The sequence below is a fragment of the Eptesicus fuscus genome, chromosome 20, assembly GCF_027574615.1.
Source record: "Eptesicus fuscus isolate TK198812 chromosome 20, DD_ASM_mEF_20220401, whole genome shotgun sequence".
Lineage (NCBI taxonomy): Eukaryota > Metazoa > Chordata > Mammalia > Chiroptera > Vespertilionidae > Eptesicus > Eptesicus fuscus.
The window spans coordinates 6,606,452-6,629,636 of NC_072492.1; the positions used below are offsets into that span (position 1 = coordinate 6,606,452).

The window sequence follows — 23,185 nt, forward strand, 5'->3', positions numbered from 1 at the left end:
CAGGGCCTCAGAGGGTTCTTGTCCACGAGACACAGGACCAAGGCACCGAGCTAAAGGGGAAGTGTGTTCTCTGAGCTTGGAGCACAGAGGAGGCCAAGCTGTCCCAGGCCAGTTTCAGACAATGAAGAAAGGGAACCAATGAGTTAACATGCACTGGGAACCGTCTAGGCGCCAGGCACAACATCACATGGGATTCTCCGGGCCACATGGGATTCTCCGGGCCACATGGGATTCTCCGGGCCACATGGAATGCTCATCTCTCTTAGGTACGTGTGGAATTCCCAGTTTCAGAAGAGCAGCTACCAAGAGTTCAAGGATCTTATCTGTCTGTCCTCCTCGGTCTCAAAAGTGCTTCTGACAGTAGGGGCTCAATAATATTTACTGTAAGAACAAATGAAGAAACAGAGGCTCAGCAATGGCAGTTTTCCCGAAGAACAGCATGGGCCCTAAGACCCACCTCAGCTCCCTTTCGCCAGAGCATCCCTATAGCGAATGCCTTCGTAGGGCTGCCCAGTCTGCCAAAGGGTCAGGAGAAAGCAGTTTTGTGGGGAACCAGCCTCCCCACGCCGGCAGGCCCAGCAGACAGCCATCCCCCGCCTGGCAGTCGTGAGGGAGCTACGCCACGTCAGGAGAAACAAGGGCTGGGTGTGAACGGCTCTGCAGACCGAGGAGGAGACCCCAGGAGGGACCAAGGCCAGGGCACCTGCATCTTCACCCGCGGGTGCCCTCAGAGACATACCGGAGTTTCGAAGGCGCAGTCAGACGACGGCCTTATTAAGTAAGCAACGTGGACTCCAAATGAGCCACACTGCAGAAAAAGAGACACTACAAATACAATTTCCATGTACCTAAATCATCAGTGAATTTTCTATAAAGAAAACAACCTTCCATCAATAATCACTCGAGTTAAATGTGTTTAAAAATCATTTGTTTGCTGATGTTTCATTAATCAACACTTGGAAAAATACCAAGTAAATACCCCCGCCCACCTGTAACCCCAACAGCAGAGATAATGGCCGTAAGCTGTGATGTGCTTAGTCAGCATCTATGTTAACTCACACATGTTTGTATGATTACTGGGCTTACAGAAAAGGAGCCAGGGTGCTTTGTAGCTCATTCACTCCTAGATAAGCATGTTTTATAACAGACATGATACTTAATCAATGGATGGAATAGGTTTCTATTGTTGGATATTGTGTTTTTAGTTTTTCACATTAAAATGACATTTGAATAAGTATTTGTTTATACAGATTTGTATCCTTCGCTTGATTATTTCCTTAGGATAAATTCTGCAGTTAAAATTAATTTTGATTATATAATCCCTTATAATTAAATTTACAAATATTAGAAAGATGACGAGTTGGGACATTAGGGCTTTTGATATATACTGTCAACCATCAGAGAAAAACATTTTTACTATAAGAATTAACCCATAAATATGTGTTTGCTTTTTACAGTAATTGCTTTTTTTTTTTTTTTGACTGTGCTAAGTGGCTTTATTAGAGAAACCCAGATTACAAAGGACTTCACGAGTTGGCATTGGGCCCTTCTTGCCCAAGGTGGGCACAACATTGACAAAACGCCGGGTGTACTGCATCCGTCACCTGGCCTGAGCAGTCTCCTTCTTTTCCTCCTGATTGGCCACCTTGGGGGTCTGACCTCTTCCTTTCCCAGCCCGGGCCAGAGAACCATGGACTTCACCTCCCGGCATGCGGGCGGCTACTTCAGCGTGGTCAGAGCCTCCACCCCACACTGGCCCAGGTAGCCTCACCCTCTAGGGGTGTGCCTGCCCCTAGGTGTGATCTTCTGGAGCGATGCCCTCCAGCGAGGCTACATGAGCCTTGATCTGGGAGACAGCCTCCCGGCCGGTCGGCCGGTCACCTCGAGGGTGTGTAGCTCCTGGGCGCGGACAAAAAGCTGCATGCTGGCGACTGAACTGCGGCCTGTGCCACGACCGTGAAGATGGAGTCCAGAAAGAGGAAGGAAGAGGAGGGTACACGTCCTAAGCGCTTGCTGCGTCAACGTCACTGCTCTGACAGTAATTGCTTAATTCTGTTTAAACACAATCAAATTTATAGGTAAAATTTAAATAATATGTTCCTAATCTGTAGTTTGCTTTTTTAAGAGGTTAACTTTCTTCTAAATGTATTATCTATTTGTGTCAATTCCTTGTTGACATTAAGTGCCCATTTTTCGGTAGGAGACTTTATCTATTTATGTATAAGATTTGTGAGAATTCTTTAGATGCATGAGACCAAGGGGTTAATAAAATACTGCTAATATTTTCCCCATTTTCCATTTATCTTTGGACACTATTTGCAACTTTTTTCGGTCCTATACTTCTTTAAATGGCTCTTCCATGTGGTAGTGTCTATTACATTTTTCTCTTTACGATGTCCTCCTTTGCTAATTCACTTAGGGCACCTCAACTAACAGTATAAATATCCATATATATATATATATGTTCAGTGGAGGATATAACATTTACATCTTTAATACATTGGAACTTACTTTGGTACTTGTACCAGATACAGAATTTTCTTTTAATATATTTTATTGATTTTTTACAGAGAGGAAGGGAGAGGGATAGAGAGCTAGAAACATCGATGAGAGAGAAACATCAATCAGCTGCCTCCTGCACACCTCCTACTGGGGATGTGCCCACAACCAAGGTACATGCCCTTGACGGGAATTGAACCTGGGACCTTTCAGTCCACAGGCCGACGTTCTATCCACTGAGCCAAACCGGTTAGGGCCAGATACAGAATTTTTAAAGAGCTAACCAAAGGTCTCAACACTGTTCACGAACAGAATAGACTGTCCCCATGGATTTGAAATGTCACAGATAAAACTTCTCATTCACTTGGATTTTCTTCTGACTGGGATGTCTCCCCCGCCACCCGCACCCCTGCCACCGCCTTATTCTATTTTTTTTTTAAATAGTATCTACATTTTAATTATGTAACTTCACAATACATTGTAAGAGACAGAAATTCAAAGCTCCAATAACTCTCCCACATTAACTTTAGAAACCCTTTATTACCCTTTGGAGCATTTATTACAATTATATCAACTTATACAGTTGTGAGGGAATTAAAATTTTGATAACATTGACTTTTCTCATCTAGGAACATCTCTCAATTTTACAGTCTTTGATTTGCTCAGTCCTATTTTATAATCATCCTACATTCATGATATTATTGTAGGATTTTGAAGATTCCTGTTGTTAACACAATTTCTAAGGTATTTATATACTTCTCTCTTAAATACTTGTTCTTGGAAGAGAGTATAACCTTGATCTTTATAATTGGCTTCTGGTTTCCAGTCTGGCATGCAAGATCAGAAGTCACCACTAGCGACATGTAAAACGCTGAACAAACTGAAAAATCAACAGCTTTTCTGCTCCATCAGAGAAGTGAGGTCACAGGCAAGCCACTGCCCCAGAGTGGAGACTGACAGGTGAGTAAGAGAGTCGCACACGTGAGCAGAAGCCCCACGGAGAGCAGTGCTGGGCCAGGACAACCTGAACGGCCTGACCATCGCTGGGCCCCGTGTGCACAGGTCTGATGGTTAAACTCTGGGGACACCCAGTCCCTGCGGTAAGACACAACACAGGGTTCTCACCGTGAACATCAGAGAAAGCCTCTCCGGCTTTCAACAAGAGCGCGGGGAGGGGAAAGGAACGGCTTTGAGCACTTGAGCATTATATTCCTCTTAGCAAGGCCTACCCTCAGGAGAAATTCTTCCATCCGAGCCTAACCTAGGTTTTTTATTTTTTGTGTGAATCTTCACCTGAGGATCTTTTTCCATTGATTTTTTAGAGAGAGTGGAAGGGAGGGGGAGAGAAACATCGATGTGAGAGAGACCCATCGATGGGTTGCCTCCTGCAGCTGGAGTACATACCCTTACCAGAATTGAACCTATGACCCTTCAGTCCACGGGCCGATACTCTATCCACTGAGCCAAGCCCACTGAGACAAACCAGCCAGGGCCCCACAGGGGGTTATCAGAGCCTTCCTGACCTGGGGGAAGGGAAATGCTCAGTTCTACCAGGGTCTAGCCGTCAGACACGGGGAAGGAGAAATACCCAATCCCAGTCTCTAGCCAGCCTGTTCCACCTAAAACTAAAACAAAAACAGACAGACCACGGAATCTGAAAAACAATGATACCACCAGCAACCGAGAAGCACTGGTGAAGTTCACAGCCCCGAGCATAGGCTTCCCTCAGCGACAGACTGACTCCTAGGACTGCAGAGCCCTCCTCTCCCCACCCTCCCACCCGTCACCTAAGGCCCAGTTACCACAGTTCCCTTCACCCACTCCGTCACACCCACCTCTTTCATACTAAACTGCAAAAACGCAGATCGAAGAAATGAAACAAGCCTCACAGCCAGGGTTGGATATGGCAAAAATGTGGGCATTATCAGGCTAGGAATATGTTTTTAAACTATGAATAATATGCTAAGGATTTTAATGGAAAAAGTCGACAACATGCAAGAACAGATGGATACTATACATTAACAAATAAAAATAAAGAAAAAGAAAAGAAATGCTGTCACATAAGTAAACCAAGCCTTTGATAGGCTTGTCTGCAAGTTGGACATGACTGAGGATAGGATCTCTGAGCTAGAGGATATGACAACAAAACTTTAAAACTGGCCCTAACCGGTTTGGCTCAGTGGATAGAGCATCGGCCTGCGGACTGAAAGGTTTCAGGTTCGGTTCCGGTCAAGGGCATGTACCTTGGTTGGAGGCACATCCCCAGTAGGGGGTGTGCAGGAAGCAGCTGATCGATGTTTCTCTCTAATTGATGTTTCTAACTCTCTATCCCTCTCCCTTCAAATCAATAAAATATATTAAACAAACAAACAAACAAACAAACCTGAAAAGCAAAGAAGACAGGAACAAAGGGAACAGAATACCTGAGAACTGTGGGGCAACTTCTGAATGTGTAACATATGCTTAGTTGAAATACTAGAAGGAAGAGAAGAAAGAAAGGAACAGAAGCAACATTTGAAGAAATAACGAGTAAGAATTTCCCCCAAGTGGATGTCAGATACTAAACCACAGGTCCAGGAAGCTCAGAGAACACCAAACAGGATAAATGCCCCGTCCCCTCCCCCACCCTCAAAAAAAGGTGCACATAGGCATATCATATTCAGAAAAAAAAATATTAAAAAATACTTTTGAAAGAACCACAGAGGAGAAACATATTACCCACAGAGGGGCAAAAATAAGAATTACATCTGATTCTCCTTAGAAACCATACAAGCAAGAAGAGAGAAGTGGAATACTTAAAGTGTTAAAATAAAAACACAAACAAGAATCCCCACCAACCTTGAATTTTGCACCCTGTCAAATTAGTCTTCAAAAGTAAAGACTAAAGACTTTCTCAGACAAATGAAAATGGACAGAATTTGTTGCCAGTAGACCTGCCTTGCAAGAAATGTTAAATAAATTTCTTCAGTAGAAGGAAAATTACATTGGTCAGAAACGTAGCTCTACATAAAGGAAGAGAATCAGAGAAGGAATATGTAAAGATAAAATAAACTGCCAGTCTCGGGGAGGTGGGAGTGCATCCACTGTTCACTAAAAAGTAGGACCATCAAACCGTTCAGTCTCAGTGCAGGCACAGGTCCGTGGCTGACGGGGTGGAGGCCAGACCAAAACAAAAGAGCAGAAACACCCTGCCCACCTGGGCGGGTACTGCTGTAGTCCACGTGGCCTGGGCAGTGTAGAAAGCGCTACCTTCTCCCGGGGCCTGTGCTGGCACCGCCGCCTCGCTCACCCTCAAGCCCCCTGAGTCCTGACAGCAAAGTGTGTGGGGCATTCTGCAGGAGTTGTGCCGTTCTGGGTGCTTTTGCCCAAAGACACACTTTGGGATGAATTCAGAGCCACATCTCACTTCCCATGAGACTGGAAGAACCATGTAAAAGGATTTTGACAAAAGCTTTCCACATCTCTGTTTATTCTTTTGAATCCATAAAACGACCTTAAAAAAGCATTTGGGCCACCTAAGAGAGAATGGACTTTCTGGCCAGAGCATGCAGGATTCTTTTGCCCAACAGGTTAAAGAAGCAGAGCTGGCACAGTGGAAATGGCCCTGGTGCCCTATGAGGAGACCGGGGGAATGGGGTTGCAGAAATTCCATAAGCCTCTTGCCATCTTCTCCTTTGCAAACCACATCATCCAGATCCACCAGGACTGGAGGCAACTGGGAATCTCAGCCATGATTTGGGACGTGGTAAGCAAATCTTGAGGGGCCTCTGAAAACATCTGCAATTGATTATAAGACTGGTCTTTATTTAAAAAGAAATAAAAGAACAGCTTTGTTGAGATATAACCCATATACTGTACATGTCACCTAAAGTATACAATGAACTGGTTTTTTAAATAAATTCAGAGTGGTAGAACCATCACCATGCTCAATTTTTAAATATCTTCATGACCCATCCCCTCCAAAGAAAACTTCTACCCATTGGAATCACTTTCCTGATCATCTTCCCCAAAATAGATTGCATTTTAAGGGTGGGTAAAGGAAAGTTGAGGGAAGTTAAAACACTGCACAAAGGATATTGTAAGATGACAAAGCCCAAAGTGAAGATCATGTGTTTTCTTTAAAAAATATATATTTTTTAAATTTCAGAAAGGGAGAGGAAGAGAGAGATAGAAACATCAATGATAAGAATCACTGATCAGCCGAAACCGGTTTGGCTCAGTGGATAGACCGTCGGTCTGCGGACTGGAAGGTCCCAGGTTCGATTCCGGTCAAGGGCATGTACATTGGTTGCGGGCACATCCCCTGGTGGGGGGTGTGCAGGAGGCAGCTGGTCAATGTCTCTCTCTCATCTATGTTTCTAGCTCTCTATCCCTCTCCCTTCCTCTCTGTGAAAAATAAATAAAATATATTTAAAAAAAAGAATCACTGATCAGCTGTCGCCCACAGGCCCCCTACTGGGAATTGAGCCCGAAACCCAGGCATATGTGCCCCTGACCAGAATCAAACCTGGACTCTTCAGTCCACAGGCCGATGCTCTCTCCATTAAGCCAAACTGACTGGGGCCATGTGTTTTCTTCAAGTTCTGCGTGGTTGTAATGGTCCCCAAATCTATACTAATAAAAGGGTACTATGCTATTTAGAGTGGTTGCCTTCCAGACATCCTTCCAGACAAAGCTGCAGTACCTACAAGGGCCGAGGCTCAGGCAGCCATTACCAGCTGCGAAGCGCTGAGGCTCAGGCCAGCAGTGGCAGCAGCATTGGGGTTATAGGGGTTATAGGGGTGGTGCCTCCAGAGGGAGGCCAGACTGGGGGCCAAGGCACAGGCAGTTTGGGGTGATCAGGCTGATAGGGGAGGGCAAGGTAGGGGCAATAAGGCTGGCAGGAGATCAAGGTAGGGGCGAGCAGGCAGGCAGGCAGTGGGGTTAGGGGCAATCAGGCAGGCAGGCAGGTGAGTGGTTAGGAGCCAGCGGTTCCGGATTGTGAGAGGGATGTCCGACTGCTGGAAGTTGGACATCCCCTGAGGGGTCCCAGATTGAAGAGGGTGCAGATTGGGCTGAGGGGCACCCCCCCCCCCAGTGCACAAATTTCGTGCACCGGGCCTCTAGTAGTTTACTAAAAGGTACCTGCATTACATGTGAAGCAGGAAAGTGTTACTCAAAAGTGGACTTGGATTAGTTATAAATGTATATTGCAAACTCCAGGGTAACTACTAAAAAGATAAGAAAAGAAAAAGAAATGTAATTGACATGCTAAGAAAGGAGAAAAAAACGGAACCATAAAAAATGCTCAATTAAAACTTCAAAAGGCAGAAAAAAAGGTAGGAGGACAACAATAGTAGCAAAGTACAAAGGCAACACTAGAAAAATAACAAATATAATAGATATTAATCCGACTATATCAATGATCTCCTAGATATCAATGGACTGAATAAATACACCAATGGAAAGACAGAAATTATCACACTAGATAAAAAGAGACCAAGTATGTTGTCTATACGAAACTCAGGTTAAATATAAAGATACATATCACCAGCTATATATTAAGTATCAATATGTAAGTTAAAAGTAAAGGGATAGGGAAAGATACACCATGCTAACACTAATCAAAAGAAGCGGGCTTAGCTATATTCATTTCCCACAGAGCAGAATTCAGAGCAAGGAAAGTATCAGGATAAAGAGGAATAATGCATAATGATAAAGGGCTGATTCTACAAGAAAACATAACAATCCTTAATGTGATGTACCTAACAACAGAGCATCAAACTATGTAACGCAAAAATGATACAACTACAAGAATAAATTTGAGTCAAAAATGATACAACTACAAGAATAAATTTGAGTCGATTCTTATAGTTGGACACTTTAACACCCTTCTATAAGAAACAGACACGCCCAGGAGGCATAAAATCAGTATGGACATGGTTGAACTTAACAGCATAATCAGTCAAGCAGATATAATTGATATCTATAGAATACTCCATCCAACAGCAGCAGCACACACATTCTTTTCAAGCTCACAGGGAACATTCACCAAGATAGACCACATTCTGGGCTATAAAATACACCTTACCAAGTTTTAAAAAGTAGAAACCATATCATTCCTCCTCTCTGACCACAATGAAATGAAATTAGAAGTCCATACGGAAAGCTAGCAGGAAAAATCCAAAAGTGATATTGGGATTTTAATTGCAAATAAAATAACAATGAGATATCACTATTAGAATCGCCGAACTTGAAAACACTGACACCACCACCTGCTGTCAAGGATGCGGAGCAAAGCAACTCTCACTTGATGCTGGACTACGCGATGGTGGGACCACTTTGGGACACAGTTTGGAAGTTTCTTACAAAATGAAAGATACTCTTACCCCAAGATCCAGAAATTAGGCTTCTTGGTTTTTACCCCAAATGAACTGCAAATGTACAAATACCTGCACACAGATAGATAGATATTCACAGCGGCTTTATTTGGAATTGCCCAAACCTGCAGGCAACCAAGATGTCCTTTGGTAGGTAAATGGGTAAATAAACTGTGGTGTATACAGAAAATGGAATATTATTCAGCACAAAAAAGCAATGTGCTACTAAGCCATGAAAAGACATGGAGACAGAAAGTGAAAGACATTAAGTGGAGAGAAAGGAAGCGAAAAGAAGCCAGTCTGAGAAGGCCACCGAGCACGACTCAGCTACATGACATTCTGGAAAACGCAAACCAGCGGAGACCGTGAGCAGACCAGTGCGTGCCAGGGTCGGGGAGGGGGTGGGCGTGATCAGGCACAGAGGACCTGTAGGGCAGTGAACCTGTCCTGTGTGACACCACAGTGGTGAATGCATGTCACTGCACGTCTGCGAAAACCCCTGAAGCACTGGACTTACTTTACTTGGTTGTACAGTACGGCTGGCTGAGAGATCACTAATTCTTTCTTTTTTAAATATATTTTTATTGATTTCAGAGAAGAAGGGAGAGGGGAGAGAGCGATAGAAACATCAATGATGAGAGCGCGTCATTGATCAGCTGCCTTCCCAACCCCTACTGGGGATTGAGCCTGCAACCCGGGTATGTGCCCTGACCGGAATTGAACTATGACCTCCTGGTTCATAGGTCGACGCTCAATCACTGAGCAACACGGGCTGGGCGAGATCATTAATTCTTTCAACATTTTTCAATGTTTCTAATTCCAGAGAGAAGTTCCATCTGACTCTGAGGCAAGGTCAAAGTCAGCTGCACGGGGTGATCATAAAGGAGAAGCTGATGGACAAGCTAAGATTAGACAGAGCTGCAAAGAACAGGGCATCTGCATGCAGAGTGGCTACTTTCCTTAAAACGGAGATGAAGGCAGCAGGTACCCAGCATGGGTCCAGAAGCACGAGCTTCATCCCCAAACTAGCAGACCTGTATATTTGCAGATGCCCATGTAGAGAGAATGGCACTGCTAATGGCGCTGCATGAATGGTGCTGCTGTCAGTCCTACGAAACATCTGTGGGGCAGCGGCCGGGACACATCTGACCACGTGTGATGAAGGTCTCCCCCGCCCGAGTGAGGAGGTGCGCTTCTCAGAAGGAGGCGCTCCTCTCAGCTGGGGACTTTTCTCCGCCGGGACTACCTCCCGGGTGAGCATCCCAGCTTCGTAGGTAAGCGTCTCCCAGCAGCAAGGGAGAGATAAAGCGACTGGGAAATATTAAAAGGCACACGAGGTAATTTACCAAGAGTGAGCTAAGGCTCATGCGTTGTCTAAATCAGGGGTGGGGCCCAATCGGCCTGGCTCAGTGGTTGAGCGTTAACCCTACGAACCAGGAGGTCAGGGTTCAATTCCCGCCCGGTCAGGGCACATGCCCAGGTTGTGGACTCGATCCCCAGTAGAGAATGTGCAGGAGGCAGCCAATCAATGATTCTCTCTTATCACTGATGTTTCTATCTCTTTCTCCCTTTCTCTTCCTCTCTGAAATCAATAAAAATATATTGAAAAATAAGTAAATAAATAAACAATTATTCTAACAGATCTGTATATTTGGATATTTGTAACATCATCCGTGGGCCATACATCATCCATGGGCCATAGCCTCTTACATTTGGTCAAACATTTAATTAACTCCCCCTACTGCCTTGGCAGGGCCAGACCAAGTGATTTTACAGGCCTTGGGTTGGACGCTCCCCACCCCTGGAAACGATCCACTGTGCTGTGCAGCCTAGAAACTATGAACTGGGACGCACGACTCACAAAAGCTTCAAGCAGACACCACGGTCATTTTCTCTTTGCCTCTCAGGCAGGAACACCGATGACCACCCCTGCTGCCCGCCTGCCTATGCCACCCTCAGAGCCCCAGCTCCAGGATTCATGCCCGGCTCTTCGCAGACGCCAGCCGGCGGGCAAGCTGGGGTCAGGTACTTCACGCTGAGGCTCACCCTTAGGGTTTTAATAGAACTCCCGTGAACAAAAAGGACTCCCTTAGGGCTCCCCCGTCTGTCTCAGTAGAGAGGAACAAAGAGGGGGTACCCTGCAAATCTCCACTCTGTTGGCAGCCTCCTCCATTTCTTCCCTGAGGGCATCAGCTTTGGCACCCGCAGGCTGCAAGCTGCTGGACAACCCTGAAGACTTGGAAGTCTGCTGCCACCTGATGGAAAACAGGAGAGAAAGAGGAGAGGTGTGAGACACGGAGCCCTGGGGACGCTGGGAAGGATGAGAAAACAGCTGGTTGCAAACCCTACTCAGGGAACGAACGCCAGGCGGAGGGTCAGCTGCCCCTCGGACAGGGCAAGCATCCCCAGGGAGCCACCATCGTCCCTGCTGCCGTCTGACACTCAGGCCCAATGACGTCACCATCGTGTTCTCTGAGGCACATCCCCAGCCTGTCCTGTGGGCCTTCCAGATTGGAAACACCCCCTTACCGAATCACGTAGGCCAGGTGAGAGGGTACGCGGGTGAGAGTGAAAGCAAGCCCGAAGGCAAAAATCTCCCCTGGTGAAACCCGGGGCCCTTCTGACTTTGATTAAATTTAGTTTTAGATCCCAGCTCTACAAATCACCCACCCCCTCTTTCTCCCCACTCCTCCCCAGGTCCAACAAATCAGGGCACCCCTAGCCCTCGGTGTCGTGTGCTTTTGCCCTATTTCATCTGGAACCTGCACAGCATCGGGAGCCGGGCTTTTGCCCACTGGCTTCCCGCTCTCCCCCAGGGGGTGGGGGGTGGGGCATTCATAGCAAAGCAGCCCATCCTTCTCCACTGCAGCGCGGCGGCCCTCCTTTCTACACCACTGGTGGGCACACACACCGTTCCTGGCAACAAGCAGGCACCTCATTTACACTTTCCTAAGCTCTTATCTTGGTGCAGAGAATACTGGCCGTCTGAGGAAACCCCTGTGGGGCAGCACAGAGACTTCTGGTTGCTAGGTCGCTCTCAGGGGATTAGCCAAAGCAGGCCCTGAAGGAGGCTGCCATCATACTAGACAGCGGCAGCCACCGCGAGGAACACAGCGGGCTCCTCTGCTATGGAGTCTATAAACTCAGAGGCTCAGAGAGTAAGACAAATAAGCCAAGTGGGTCATTGCCCTAAAAAGTAGTCCACTCGATCCTCTATTTTCTACTTGTAACAGGGACACGAGATGCATAACTACTTCTCGGTTCTAAGAGAAACAAGGGTGTACTCAGGATGAGAAGGGCCCGGTCTCAGGAAGCCGGGAGGACCACAGTGGAGAGGGGACCCGGGGAGGGGCTAAGGGATGTGGCACTGTCTAGAGCAGCGGTCGCCAACCTTTCAGACCTCACGGGCCACCAGCGGTCTGCAGACCACCGGTTGGCGGCCCCTGGGCTAGAGGCCGCTGCTCTCCACGGGCTGAGGAAGCCCAGGCAGAAAGATGTTTGCACTGATTCGAGAAGCTGGAAGCTGTCAGGTAAAGGCCCGGATGCAATGTGGCAACCGACGACGCAGCTTCCTTTCCACCCTGTGCTGGCCAACAGTGTCCAGACGAAGCCACGGAGCTCACCGGCTCATGCGCAGAAGAGAGGCGTCACGCTTACTCGGAGCCGAGTCTGATCACTAGCGGTTTTCTCTACACGATTTCCCCGCTCTCTTTTGTTACATGCAGGACAAAGAGAAGAGGGCAAGGCCACCATACAGGAAAGGGAAACAAAGTTATCTCTGCTATTAGCAAAACGTAGCAAAATAAAGGCTGATCTGTCACTTAGAAAACGCACTCAGTGGAAAATTACTTTAAAAGGCTTTGGGTCATCAAGCTGGTTAGAAACGCTAAGGACGGACACACTTGTCCTGGGAGAGCTTCCGCATGCAAGGGAAGAATTCAGGGCACATTAGAAAAGAAACACTCTCCTCAAAGGTGTTTACATATCTAAGGTAACAGATGAGGACTAGTAAAGATTCCTGGGCAATTCTTTCTTTTAACGGTTTGCCCTACAAACATGTTATATTTAATTAATACCTCCCAGGTTTAAACATTTTACTCTTAAAAAGATGTTTTTATTGACTTTTAGAGGGAGAGGGAGAGAGAAACATTGATTGGCTGCCTCCTGCACGCCCCCTACTGGGGATCAAACCCAAAAGCCAGGCATATGCCCTGACAAGGAATTGAACCAATAACCATGCGGTGCATAGGTTGATGCTCAACCACTGAGTCACACTGGCTGGGCAAATCATTTCATTTTTTTGTGAATCCTCACCCAAGGATATTTTCCATTGATTTTTAGGAAGAAGGAGGGAGAAAGAAACACTGATGTGAGAGAAACACGTCGATTGGTTGCCTCCTGCATGAGCCCTGACCAGGGGAAGAGTCTGCAACCAAGGTACGTGCCCTTGACCAGAATCGAACCCGGGACCGTTTGGTCGCAGGCTGACGCTCTAGCCACTGAGCAAAACTGGCTAGGGCTGGGCACATCATTTTAAAAAAAGTATTAAAGTGTTGTGGTGGTTTTTATTTTTTTTTGTCAAATAAAATATAAGCGGCCATGACTATGACTTAAATCTCAGGTAAATGTGCCTCCATGACAGACGGTGTGAGCAGGCCCCACCCGCCGCCTGACGCATGCTACCTGGAGGACACAGGTAAAGTGGCCACAAACTCTGAACTGATTTTTATAGTTTTACAGATTTGGATTCGATTGTTTTAAAAACCCAAATTATATTTAATACACATATATTAAAATGAAGACATTTTCCCAAGTTATCTTTTGCTTTTCTTCCTTATTCCCCTCCACTTCCCCCAAATTCTGTCCTACAGTCCATAGCCTGGTAGCTTCCCCTCCCTTCACAGGGAATTTTATGTGCAATACATAAGTGAACTGTTTTGATGGTATATTATAAGGTTTTAGAAGATGCCCCAACAGGGTCCCTTTGTGGACAGAGAATAAACATCAAGGGGAGCGTGGAAAAACGTCTGTAGGTGGCAATCTGCTAGGAAAAGTGACATTGATCGTGAATCTCAAGGGTCAGCTGTTCTACAAATAAACGCAAGGCCTGCCCTGCTGTTGGGAGAGGAAACAGGGATTCCTGTCCAAGGAGGGCCGGGGCTTCACATCGTGAGAGCAGAACCTCCCTTCTCCCCTCCCACCCCCCGAGGCAGCAGCTAGGGGGGGCACCCTCCCCTGGAAGGCGGCCATCGCTGTGCGAGGCAGGGCTGGGGTCACCCTCCCCTGGAAGGAGGCCATCGCTGTGCGGCTGGGGCAGCACCCTCCCAGGGAAGGCAGCCATGGCTGTGTGAGGCAGGGCTGGGGGGCACCCTCCCCTGGAAGGCAGCCATCGCTGTGCGAGGCAGGGCTGGGGTCACCTCCCCTGGATGGAGGCCATCGCTGTGCGAGGCAGGGCTGGGGGCACCCTCCCCTGGAAGGCGGCCATCGCTGTGCGGCTGGGGCAGCACCCTCCCAGGGAAGGCAGCCATGGCTGTGTGAGGCAGGGCTGGGGGGCACCCTCCCCTGGAAGGCGGCCATCGCTGTGCGGCTGGGGCAGCACCCTCCCAGGGAAGGCAGCCATGGCTGTGTGAGGCAGGGCTGGGGGGCACCCTCCCCTGGATGGAGGCCATCGCTGTGCAGCTGGGGCAGCACCCTTCGCTGGAAGGCGGCCATCGCTGTGCGACCGGAGGAGGAAGACAGACAAGCCTTCAGGAGGCCAGAGGAGAGAAAACAGCCAGAAGTGCGGGGTGAAGTTGCAAGGACCAGGAGAAGGGAGAAGGGGCACATGCAAGAGAAGCTCAGGGCAACGAGAGGCCAGAAGAGGGGCTTCGGGAGGGAAACGGGAAAGCTTCCTTAGCGGGACACTGACCGTCTCCTCTGTCCAGACGCCGTCCTCCGGCCCCTCCACCGCTCTCAGGCGGAGCAGGGGGGGTGGGGAGGAGGGAGGGAGGCGCTGCCAGTGTGCACGGCTCCAGCAAGTGGCCTGGGGGAGGGAGCGGGATGCAAGCCACGCCGTGTCCATCCTTGGCCGACTGTCAGGCCAGGAATCAGTGCATGCCCAACACCCAGACGGGCAGCCCCTCGTGGGCACGTTCTCCTGCAGGAACCTGAGCCCGAGGACACCCAGGGACACCCAGGGACACCAGGACAATGGGCCCAGAAAGAGATGCCTGCCCGTGGAGAGCGCAGCTGGGGACGAGGAGCTGCTCCGAGGGCAGGGACCCTCCGCAGCGCCGGGGGCACTGACACCGCCCAGCCGAGGCCCACTCCTGTCCTCCCCTTCATTCCCTGAGCTGCCGGAGTCTCCCCAAGTCTCCTGTTTCACTGCATCAGTTCACTTGCTTCCAAAGAAGGTGCTCCGTCTGCTCGGGCTGCCCTAAAAAATACCACGAACTGGGGCTTACACAGCACACGTGCCTTCTCCCCCAGTTCTGGAGGCTAAAAGTCCAAGGTCCGGTCCCCGCAGGACCTGGCTCTGGCGAAGGCTCTCGTCCTGGCGGCAGCAGTCTGCCTGCGACCCTGTCTTCACAGGGCTTTGGTCTGAGCGCACGCACAGAAAGGAAGAGAGGTGTCTGTCTCTTTTCTCTCTCCCCCTTTCTTTTTCTATTTCTTTGGTCACCCAAGGATATTTTTTCCATTGAATTTTAGAGAGAGTGGAAAGGGAAGAGGGGAGAGAGAGAGAGAAACATTGATCTGAGAGAGACACATCAATTGGTTGCCTCCACCTCCCTGACCAGGGCCGGGGATAGAGCCTGCAACTGAGATATATGCCCTTGACCAGAATCGAACCCACGACCCTTCAGTTCACAGGCCGATGCTCTATCCATGGAGCCACACAGGCTAGGGCTCTTCCTTTTCTTATAAGGCCCTCGTGGATTAACACCATATCCTTATGTCCTGATTTGATCAGTTATTTCCTGATGGCCCTATCTCCAAACGTAGTCAGTCACATTGGCAGTTAGGGTTAAACACATGAATTTTTTTTGGGGGAAGGACACAATTCATTCCAAAGCCGTAGGACCCAGAGGCAGCTATTCAGCAGAAACATAAAGAGTCCTGCACCCAGAGGGTTCCCCTTGAGACACATGCCCCTCAAAAAGCGAGGCAGACTTTGGGGAAAATTGGGGCTCCTTCTTTAACCATTGCCAAGCCAAACCTATAGCAGAAAAGATGCTTGTGTCTCATTCACATTCATTCCATTTCAACTCACATTAAAAAAAAAAAATCCTCACCCAAGGAGAGAAAGAAAGAGAGAGAGAGAGAGACAGAGAGAGAGAGACATTGGTCACGTACCTCCTGCATGCACCCTGACTGGGCCTCTGGGGATCAAACCCACAACCTAGGTATGTGTCCTGACTGGGAATCGAACCTGCGACCTTTCACTGTATAGGACGATGCTCCTACTAATGGAGCCACACCAGCCAGGGCCAATCCCCATTTTTAATTCAGCAAAGCTTCCTTGAGTTTACCTCCATCCTTCTCATCTATCATCTCCCATTCACCTTCTAAGCTTCGGTGCAGCCTGAGGATGTTAAGGTTTGTGTAATTGGCTTATGTCGCAGAGAAGCAGATTGACTTGAACAGTGACAAATACACACAGTGGACCTAATTAAGCACTGGGTGACTGTGTTGGATTTGGCAGTATCCACCAGAGTCACGGCAGATTTCAAAGATCCAGTCGCAGGACTGCTGATGAAGATGCGCCGCTCAGTCAGAAAGATCCCGCCTGTCGTAAAAGCGGCGCCTGCACCTGGATGCTCTGTTCCGTCAGGACGCTGTGATCCATGACACACAGAACAGGACGAAAGAAAGACTTGGCAACCAGAAGGAGGATGTCGCAAGAAATAGAATCGACCACGTGCCGACTGGCTAAACCGGGAAGTAGTGAGGGTAGAGGTGCAGTGAGAACCCAATTATCCCAGAGGAGCGGCGGGGAGCCCACTACTCAACAGCAGGGCGCTGGTCTTACGCTCACTGCCCATCTCAGGATGCAGTCCCGTGTTGCCTCGGGGCTGGGGTAGGTGCGAGGGCAGGAAGGGGGGCGAGCTGGCCTCTCCGTGTGGCTTTCAGCAAGGTCCTACAGGACGCACGAACTCAGGCTCGAGATGAAAGTGGGAAGAGAGAGGTCACTTTGCTAAGAGAGCCCCTCTCATTCTGAAGCCTGGAACCTAAACTGACAACCGAGGCCTAGGGTTGCATCTCCGACCGCGGGCACCAAAGCAGAGACCTGAAGGGAAGGTAACTTGGTTTCTGAGGGGCCGTACTGCCGATAACCTCCCTCCAGAGCAAGCTGCAACCCCCAAACGCACAACCACACGAGCGGGCTGTGAACAACCACCAACAGGACCAGGACACGGGCTTCTGTGAGCATCATCTCGAAGGACTTCTGGGGTCTGAAACAAAAACAACTGTAGGTCTGAAGTTTATAAACACAGAAATCTGGAGAGGGACGGGAGAGATTTCCTCACCAGATGGATATACAAGAGAGGATGAACTGAAACTACGAAAAAGTTGTTACATCATGGCTTTGAGTCCCCAGTGACGTTTCTCTAAGGTCCCAGAATCTACCCTTCAGCACAGCACACGGACTAGGCTGACCGTGGCTGTCACCCAGGAGAGACCCTGACTCAGAGGACAGGACAGAAGAGGGAGGAGGCGGTGGCACTGAGAGGCTCTGATGCTGCACACTAGCCTTCCGGCCAGAGCTCTGTGCTGGAACTTGGGTTTTCCTTGTCCTGGCAAAGCCCAGACGCCAGGGCGAACCACCCGGTCCTCCCAGGAGCACGGTGGCCACGATCCTCCCCACAGTGGGACAGTCGGCATCTCTTCAATCATCCGATGTGCCTCCCAAAGCATGGGACTTGAGCACTGTCCCCTATGAAGTTATGGGACAGGGGTGATGGGAGGTGATCTTACGTGGCATAGGACGCCGCGGTGAGTCACACCAAATCAGTTCTGCGCATGCAGGCTGCTCTGACTCCTCCACGCGCACTAGGGAGAGACCTCAGATCTGGGTCAGAATAACTGTAGCAACTTTCCCATCCTCCCCGTCCCTCACAACAAAGACACAGCTTCTGGGTCACAGCCTCCCAGAGGCAGCAGGATCTGAAATGTAACAACACCGGCTTTGCTTCCACCCCGTCCACTTTTGTTTACCGGGTACTTGCGGCAAAGGACACTGCTTTCCAACCCACCACAGTGCTATACGATTCCTTTGTTAAATGGATTCGTTTTGAAAAAGCGGACCAATTTTTAAAAGACATGGAAGCACAGATGGCAAAAATCATTCAGGTGGCCTGAAGTCTGGGAAACATTAGAGAAACGTTTGTATTTCTGCTGACCAAACCTACTTCATTTCCGCTCTGGGGGGCTGCCTACACTTTTCCCTGGTCCAGATGCCGAATGCCAACGTCCCACCTGGTTGCAGTAGCAGCTTCCCTTCATAAAGCACTTTTATAAAGTCCTGTGATCTCAAAACAACCTCCCCAAGTGAACCCACAAATGTTGTTACTCCCTGTCTACAGGTGTGCAGGCCACTCAGGGCCTTTAAGTGACTTGACCAAGGTCATAGGTCTAGAAAGTAGGTGACCTTGATCTTGGTACTTCATTTCTGGCTCCTGGCTTGTGACTCTGTCCTCATCTCTCAGCCCAAGTATATTGATTTTCTTTCTTTTTCTCAAGAAAATGAAAAGAAGATGCGGAGATTATTAAAACTGACCTGCCGCAGACCTAAGGTAGAGCCAAATAGTTAATTCCCTATTAATTCATATTCATGACCCTGCAATCTTTCAACTTGCAGACTACACGAACACATGCATACCGCCGTAAAGAATAAAATGACGCACAACCATGACCTGTGGCGGCCACAGGCGAAGCCATCGTAAAGCCTGCAGCACCCCTGCTACACCAGGACTTTTCTGGTGGATTCTGGGAGAGAGTGGCACCCTGGAACTTTGCTCATAATGGCCGCGGTGTTATGGTTACAAGACAGAGATATCTACACCGTCAGCTTCAGGAAAAGGTGAATTGGTCCCCAGAACCCGAAATTCTCCCCTCATTACAGACACAACCACCATCCACGCCACTACTCTCCCTTTTCCTCCCACCCCAGCCACGCTGGCCCGCACCCCGCACCCTGCGTACCTCCCTCTGATTCCCACCCAAGGGCCCTGCACTGGCTGCTCCCACGTGGCGGACAGTGCTGCATCAGAGCTTTGCACGACCGCCTCCTCCCCATCATTTATGTCTAAGGTCACGTGTCATCTCAGAAAGCCCTCTTCGTGTGACCCTACCTGGTGCTGCCGCCCCCTTCCCAGCATCCCTCCCAGCATCCCCCCGGGTCATTTCTTCACGTGACTCCCGGCTGCCTGAGATGGTCTGGTGTGGCTGCGCACCTGTCCAGCTCTCTCTCCCTAACTGGACCACAGCCCCCGTGAGGGGGGCCCGTGGCTCCGCTCACTGCTCTCGCCTCCAGGGCCTGCCACACAGGGGTGTCAGTATGCAGAGAGTCACACACTCTCCTGCCCACAACCCAAAGGCGATCAGTGTTCCTTCGCAGCTGCAAAGATGCAAGCAAAGTTGCCCTTCCGTACCTGGTTCGTGAGGAATCCATGTCCAGCACCAACTTGGCTAAATGTTTCCTCTGTTTTTGAATATTTGGGATTTCCACCTGTGGTTAAAGGAGATGAAAGACACAGTCAAAGTGAAGCTCAACATGAATTCTTCAGGAGTGACTGACAGACACACAAGTTTGCCAGAGGTCTCCCAACCCTTCCTTTTAGATCAAATCCCCGAATCCTTTCCCTGACCTAACTCTGCTCTTCCTTCGCTGGGCACCTGCAGCAGCCAGAGCTGCACCCCGGCCCCGGAGGCGTGGCCTCATTCCTGCTGTCACCCCGGGGGCAGGCGGGCCTCAGTCACCTTCCTCTCTACTTGCACGAGGACCATCGTGGGGACAAAAGCAGGTCTGACACGCAGACCTAACTCCACAGACAGCAGAAGAACGAAGGGAACAGCTCAGGAGACCCGAGACGCTATGGGGAATGCAATGAGGGTATGTTTTTATAGACAGACGATTTTTCCCAAAGTGACTAAGAAATCAGCATCCCCACGGCTTCCCTGGGCTATGAGGGAAGTGGTTGCTGTGTGGATGCTCTTTTCATATTTTTATTTCTAAAAATGGCTTAACAACATTCCAGGGAGGGATTTTGGTTCCAGGCCCAGCAAAATTGGGGCAGGAAGTGAGAATTTAACAGAAAAACTGGCCATAACTGAACCAAAGTCATCTCAGGCTGTGGCTTGTAGAGGAGGAAAAATGTGAGGAAGATCCAGTGATCTGTGAAGTGCTGTCTATCCATCCTTCTGGGCGGGGCGAGCAATGGGCCGAGTGTAAGGACTTCCAATAGGAAGGAGGAGAAGTGTCCGGGGAACCCCACATCATCACAGAGCCCGGGGCAATGCTGGGAGCCACACGGGCGTCGGGGTCACACAGGCAGCCTCGGCCCCCGGCACACCTGCCCTGGGCACTGCTCCAGGCTGGCTACGATGCCGGGCCACCTTGTGAAGAACAAGGGCCCGGGGCAGGCTGGGGGTGACCTGCAGCAGGATGGCATCCGAGAAGCCTAGAGTGGTCCATATCAGAGCCCACAGCTCGGGCTTCCTCCTGGAATACTTTCAGGCACGTAGCAATCATTCACCCATGCGTTCTGTCCCAGAAGTAGCAGCAGGGGAGGTAGCGGTGCTGGGGGTGGTCAGAGAGGAAACCAGACATGGTCCAGGGCAGTGCTGTCCCTTAGGTAGCCTCCAGCCACATGTGGCTATGCCATTTTATTTTCAAATCAACAAAAGTCACACAAAATTACAATCCGAACTCCTCAGTCACTTTCAACACACTCCCAGAGCTCAACAGCCACAGGAGGTAGCGGCCACCACCCTGTACGGGTGTGCGGGGGCGGAGCCGGGCGGGTGTGGAGGTGTGCAGGTGTGGGGGGATGGGGATGAGGAGGTGTGCAGGTGTGGGGGGATGAGGATGAGGAGGTGTGCAGGTGTGGGGGGATGGGGATGAGGAGGTGTGCAGGTGTGGGGGGATGAGGATGAGGAGGTGTGCAGGCGTGGGGGGATGAGGATGAGGAGATGTGCTGGTGTGGGGGAATGAGGATGAGGAGGTGTGCAGGTGTGGGGGGATGAGGATGAGGAGGTGTGCAGGTGTGGGGGGATGGGGATGAGGATGAGGAGGTGTGCTGGTGCAGAGCAGTGCGGGTGTGAGGGTGTGCATGAGTGTGGGGGTGTGCAGGTGTGCGGGTGCAGAGGTGTGCGGGTGCGGAGGTGTGCGGGTGCGGAGGTGTGAGGGTGCGGAGGTGTGAGGGTGCGGAGGTGTGAGGGTGCGGAGGTGTGAGGGTGCGGAGGTGTGAGGGTGCGGAGGTGTGAGGGTGCGGAGGTGTGCGGGTGCGGAGGTGTGCGGGTGCGGAGGTGTGAGGGTGCGGAGGTGTGAGGGTGCGGAGGTGTGAGGGTGTGCAGGTGTGCGGGTGCGGAGGTGTAAGGGTGCGGAGGTGTGCGGGTGCGGAGGTGTGCGGGTGCGGAGGTGTGAGGGTGCGGAGGTGTGAGGGTGCGGAGGTGTGAGGGTGCGGAGGTGTGAGGGTGCGGAGGTGTGCGGGTGCGGAGGTGTGCGGGTGCGGAGGTGTGAGGGTGCGGAGGTGTGAGGGTGCGGAGGTGTGCGGGTGCGGAGGTGTGAGGGTGCGGAGGTGTGCGGGTGCGGAGGTGTGGGGGTGTGCAGGTGTGCGGGTGCGGAGGTGTGAGGGTGCGGAGGTGTGCGGGTGCGGAGGTGTGAGGGTGCGGAGGTGTGGGGGTGTGCAGGTGTGCGGGTGCGGAGGTGTGGGGGTGCGGAGGTGTGGGGGTGTGCAGGTGTGCGGGTGCGGAGGTGTGCGGGTGCGGAGGTGTGAGGGTGCGGAGGTGTGAGGGTGCGGAGGTGTGAGGGTGCGGAGGTGTGAGGGTGCGGAGGTGTGGGGGTGTGCAGGTGTGCGGGTGCGGAGGTGTGGGGGTGCGGAGGTGTGGGGGTGTGCAGGTGTGCGGGTGCGGAGGTGTGCGGGTGCGGAGGTGTGAGGGTGCGGAGGTGTGAGGGTGCGGAGGTGTGAGGGTGCGGAGGTGTGAGGGTGCGGAGGTGTGCGGGTGCGGAGGTGTGAGGGTGCGGAGGTGTGAGGGTGCGGAGGTGTGAGGGTGCGGAGGTGTGCGGGTGCGGAGGTGTGAGGGTGCGGAGGTGTGAGGGTGCGGAGGTGTGCGGGTGCGGAGGTGTGGGGGTGTGCAGGTGTGAGGGTGCGGAGGTGTGAGGGTGCGGAGGTGTGAGGGTGCGGAGGTGTGAGGGTGCGGAGGTGTGAGGGTGCGGAGGTGTGAGGGTGCGGAGGTGTGCGGGTGCGGAGGTGTGAGGGTGCGGAGGTGTGGGGGTGCGGAGGTGTGGGGGTGTGCAGGTGTGGGGGTGCGGAGGTGTGCGGGTGCGGAGGTGTGCGGGTGCGGAGGTGTGGGGGTGTGCAGGTGTGAGGGTGCGGAGGTGTGAGGGTGCGGAGGTGTGAGGGTGCGGAGGTGTGAGGGTGCGGAGGTGTGCGGGTGCGGAGGTGTGGGGGTGTGCAGGTGTGAGGGTGCGGAGGTGTGAGGGTGCGGAGGTGTGAGGGTGCGGAGGTGTGAGGGTGCGGAGGTGTGAGGGTGCGGAGGTGTGAGGGTGCGGAGGTGTGAGGTTGAGGAGGTGTGCGGGTGCGGAGGTGTGAGGGTGCGGAGGTGTGAGGGTGCGGAGGTGTGGGGGTGCGGAGGTGTGGGGGTGCGGAGGTGTGGGGGTGCGGAGGTGTGCGGGTGCGGAGGTGTGCGGGTGCGGAGGTGTGCGGGTGCGGAGGTGTGCGGGTGCGGAGGTGTGGGGGTGCGGAGGTGTGGGGGTGCGGAGGTGTGGGGGTGCGGAGGTGTGGGGGTGCGGAGGTGTGCGGGTGCGGAGGTGTGAGGGTGCGGAGGTGTGAGGGTGCGGAGGTGTGAGGGTGCGGAGGTGTGAGGGTGCGGAGGTGTGAGGGTGCGGAGGTGTGAGGGTGCGGAGGTGTGAGGGTGCGGAGGTGTGTGGGTGCGGAGGTGTGAGGGTGCGGAGGTGTGGGGGTGTGCATGAGTGTGGGGGTGTGCAGGTGTGAGGGTGCGGAGGTGTGAGGGTGCGGAGGTGTGCGGGTGCGGAGGTGTGAGGGTGCGGAGGTGTGAGGGTGCGGAGGTGTGAGGGTGCGGAGGTGTGGGGGTGCGGAGGTGTGCGGGTGCGGAGGTGTGAGGGT

The 23,185-nt window shown here is 51.4% G+C and overlaps 1 protein-coding gene and 1 pseudogene across 1 annotated transcript in view; both read right to left on the reverse strand.

Moving 5' to 3' along the window:
- ARHGAP44 (Rho GTPase activating protein 44) overlaps positions 1-23,185 on the reverse strand; it is a 183,873-nt gene that overhangs the window by 51,323 nt on the left and 109,365 nt on the right. The window contains exons 6-7 of the mRNA XM_008153578.3: positions 19,490-19,566; positions 10,996-11,113 (exon numbers count right to left, since the gene is read on the reverse strand). Of these exons, the coding sequence (XP_008151800.1) occupies positions 10,996-11,113; positions 19,490-19,566 (195 nt within the window). The remainder of the gene's footprint in view (positions 1-10,995; positions 11,114-19,489; positions 19,567-23,185) is intronic.
- LOC129147378 (ubiquitin-like protein FUBI) lies at positions 1,487-1,944 on the reverse strand (annotated as a pseudogene).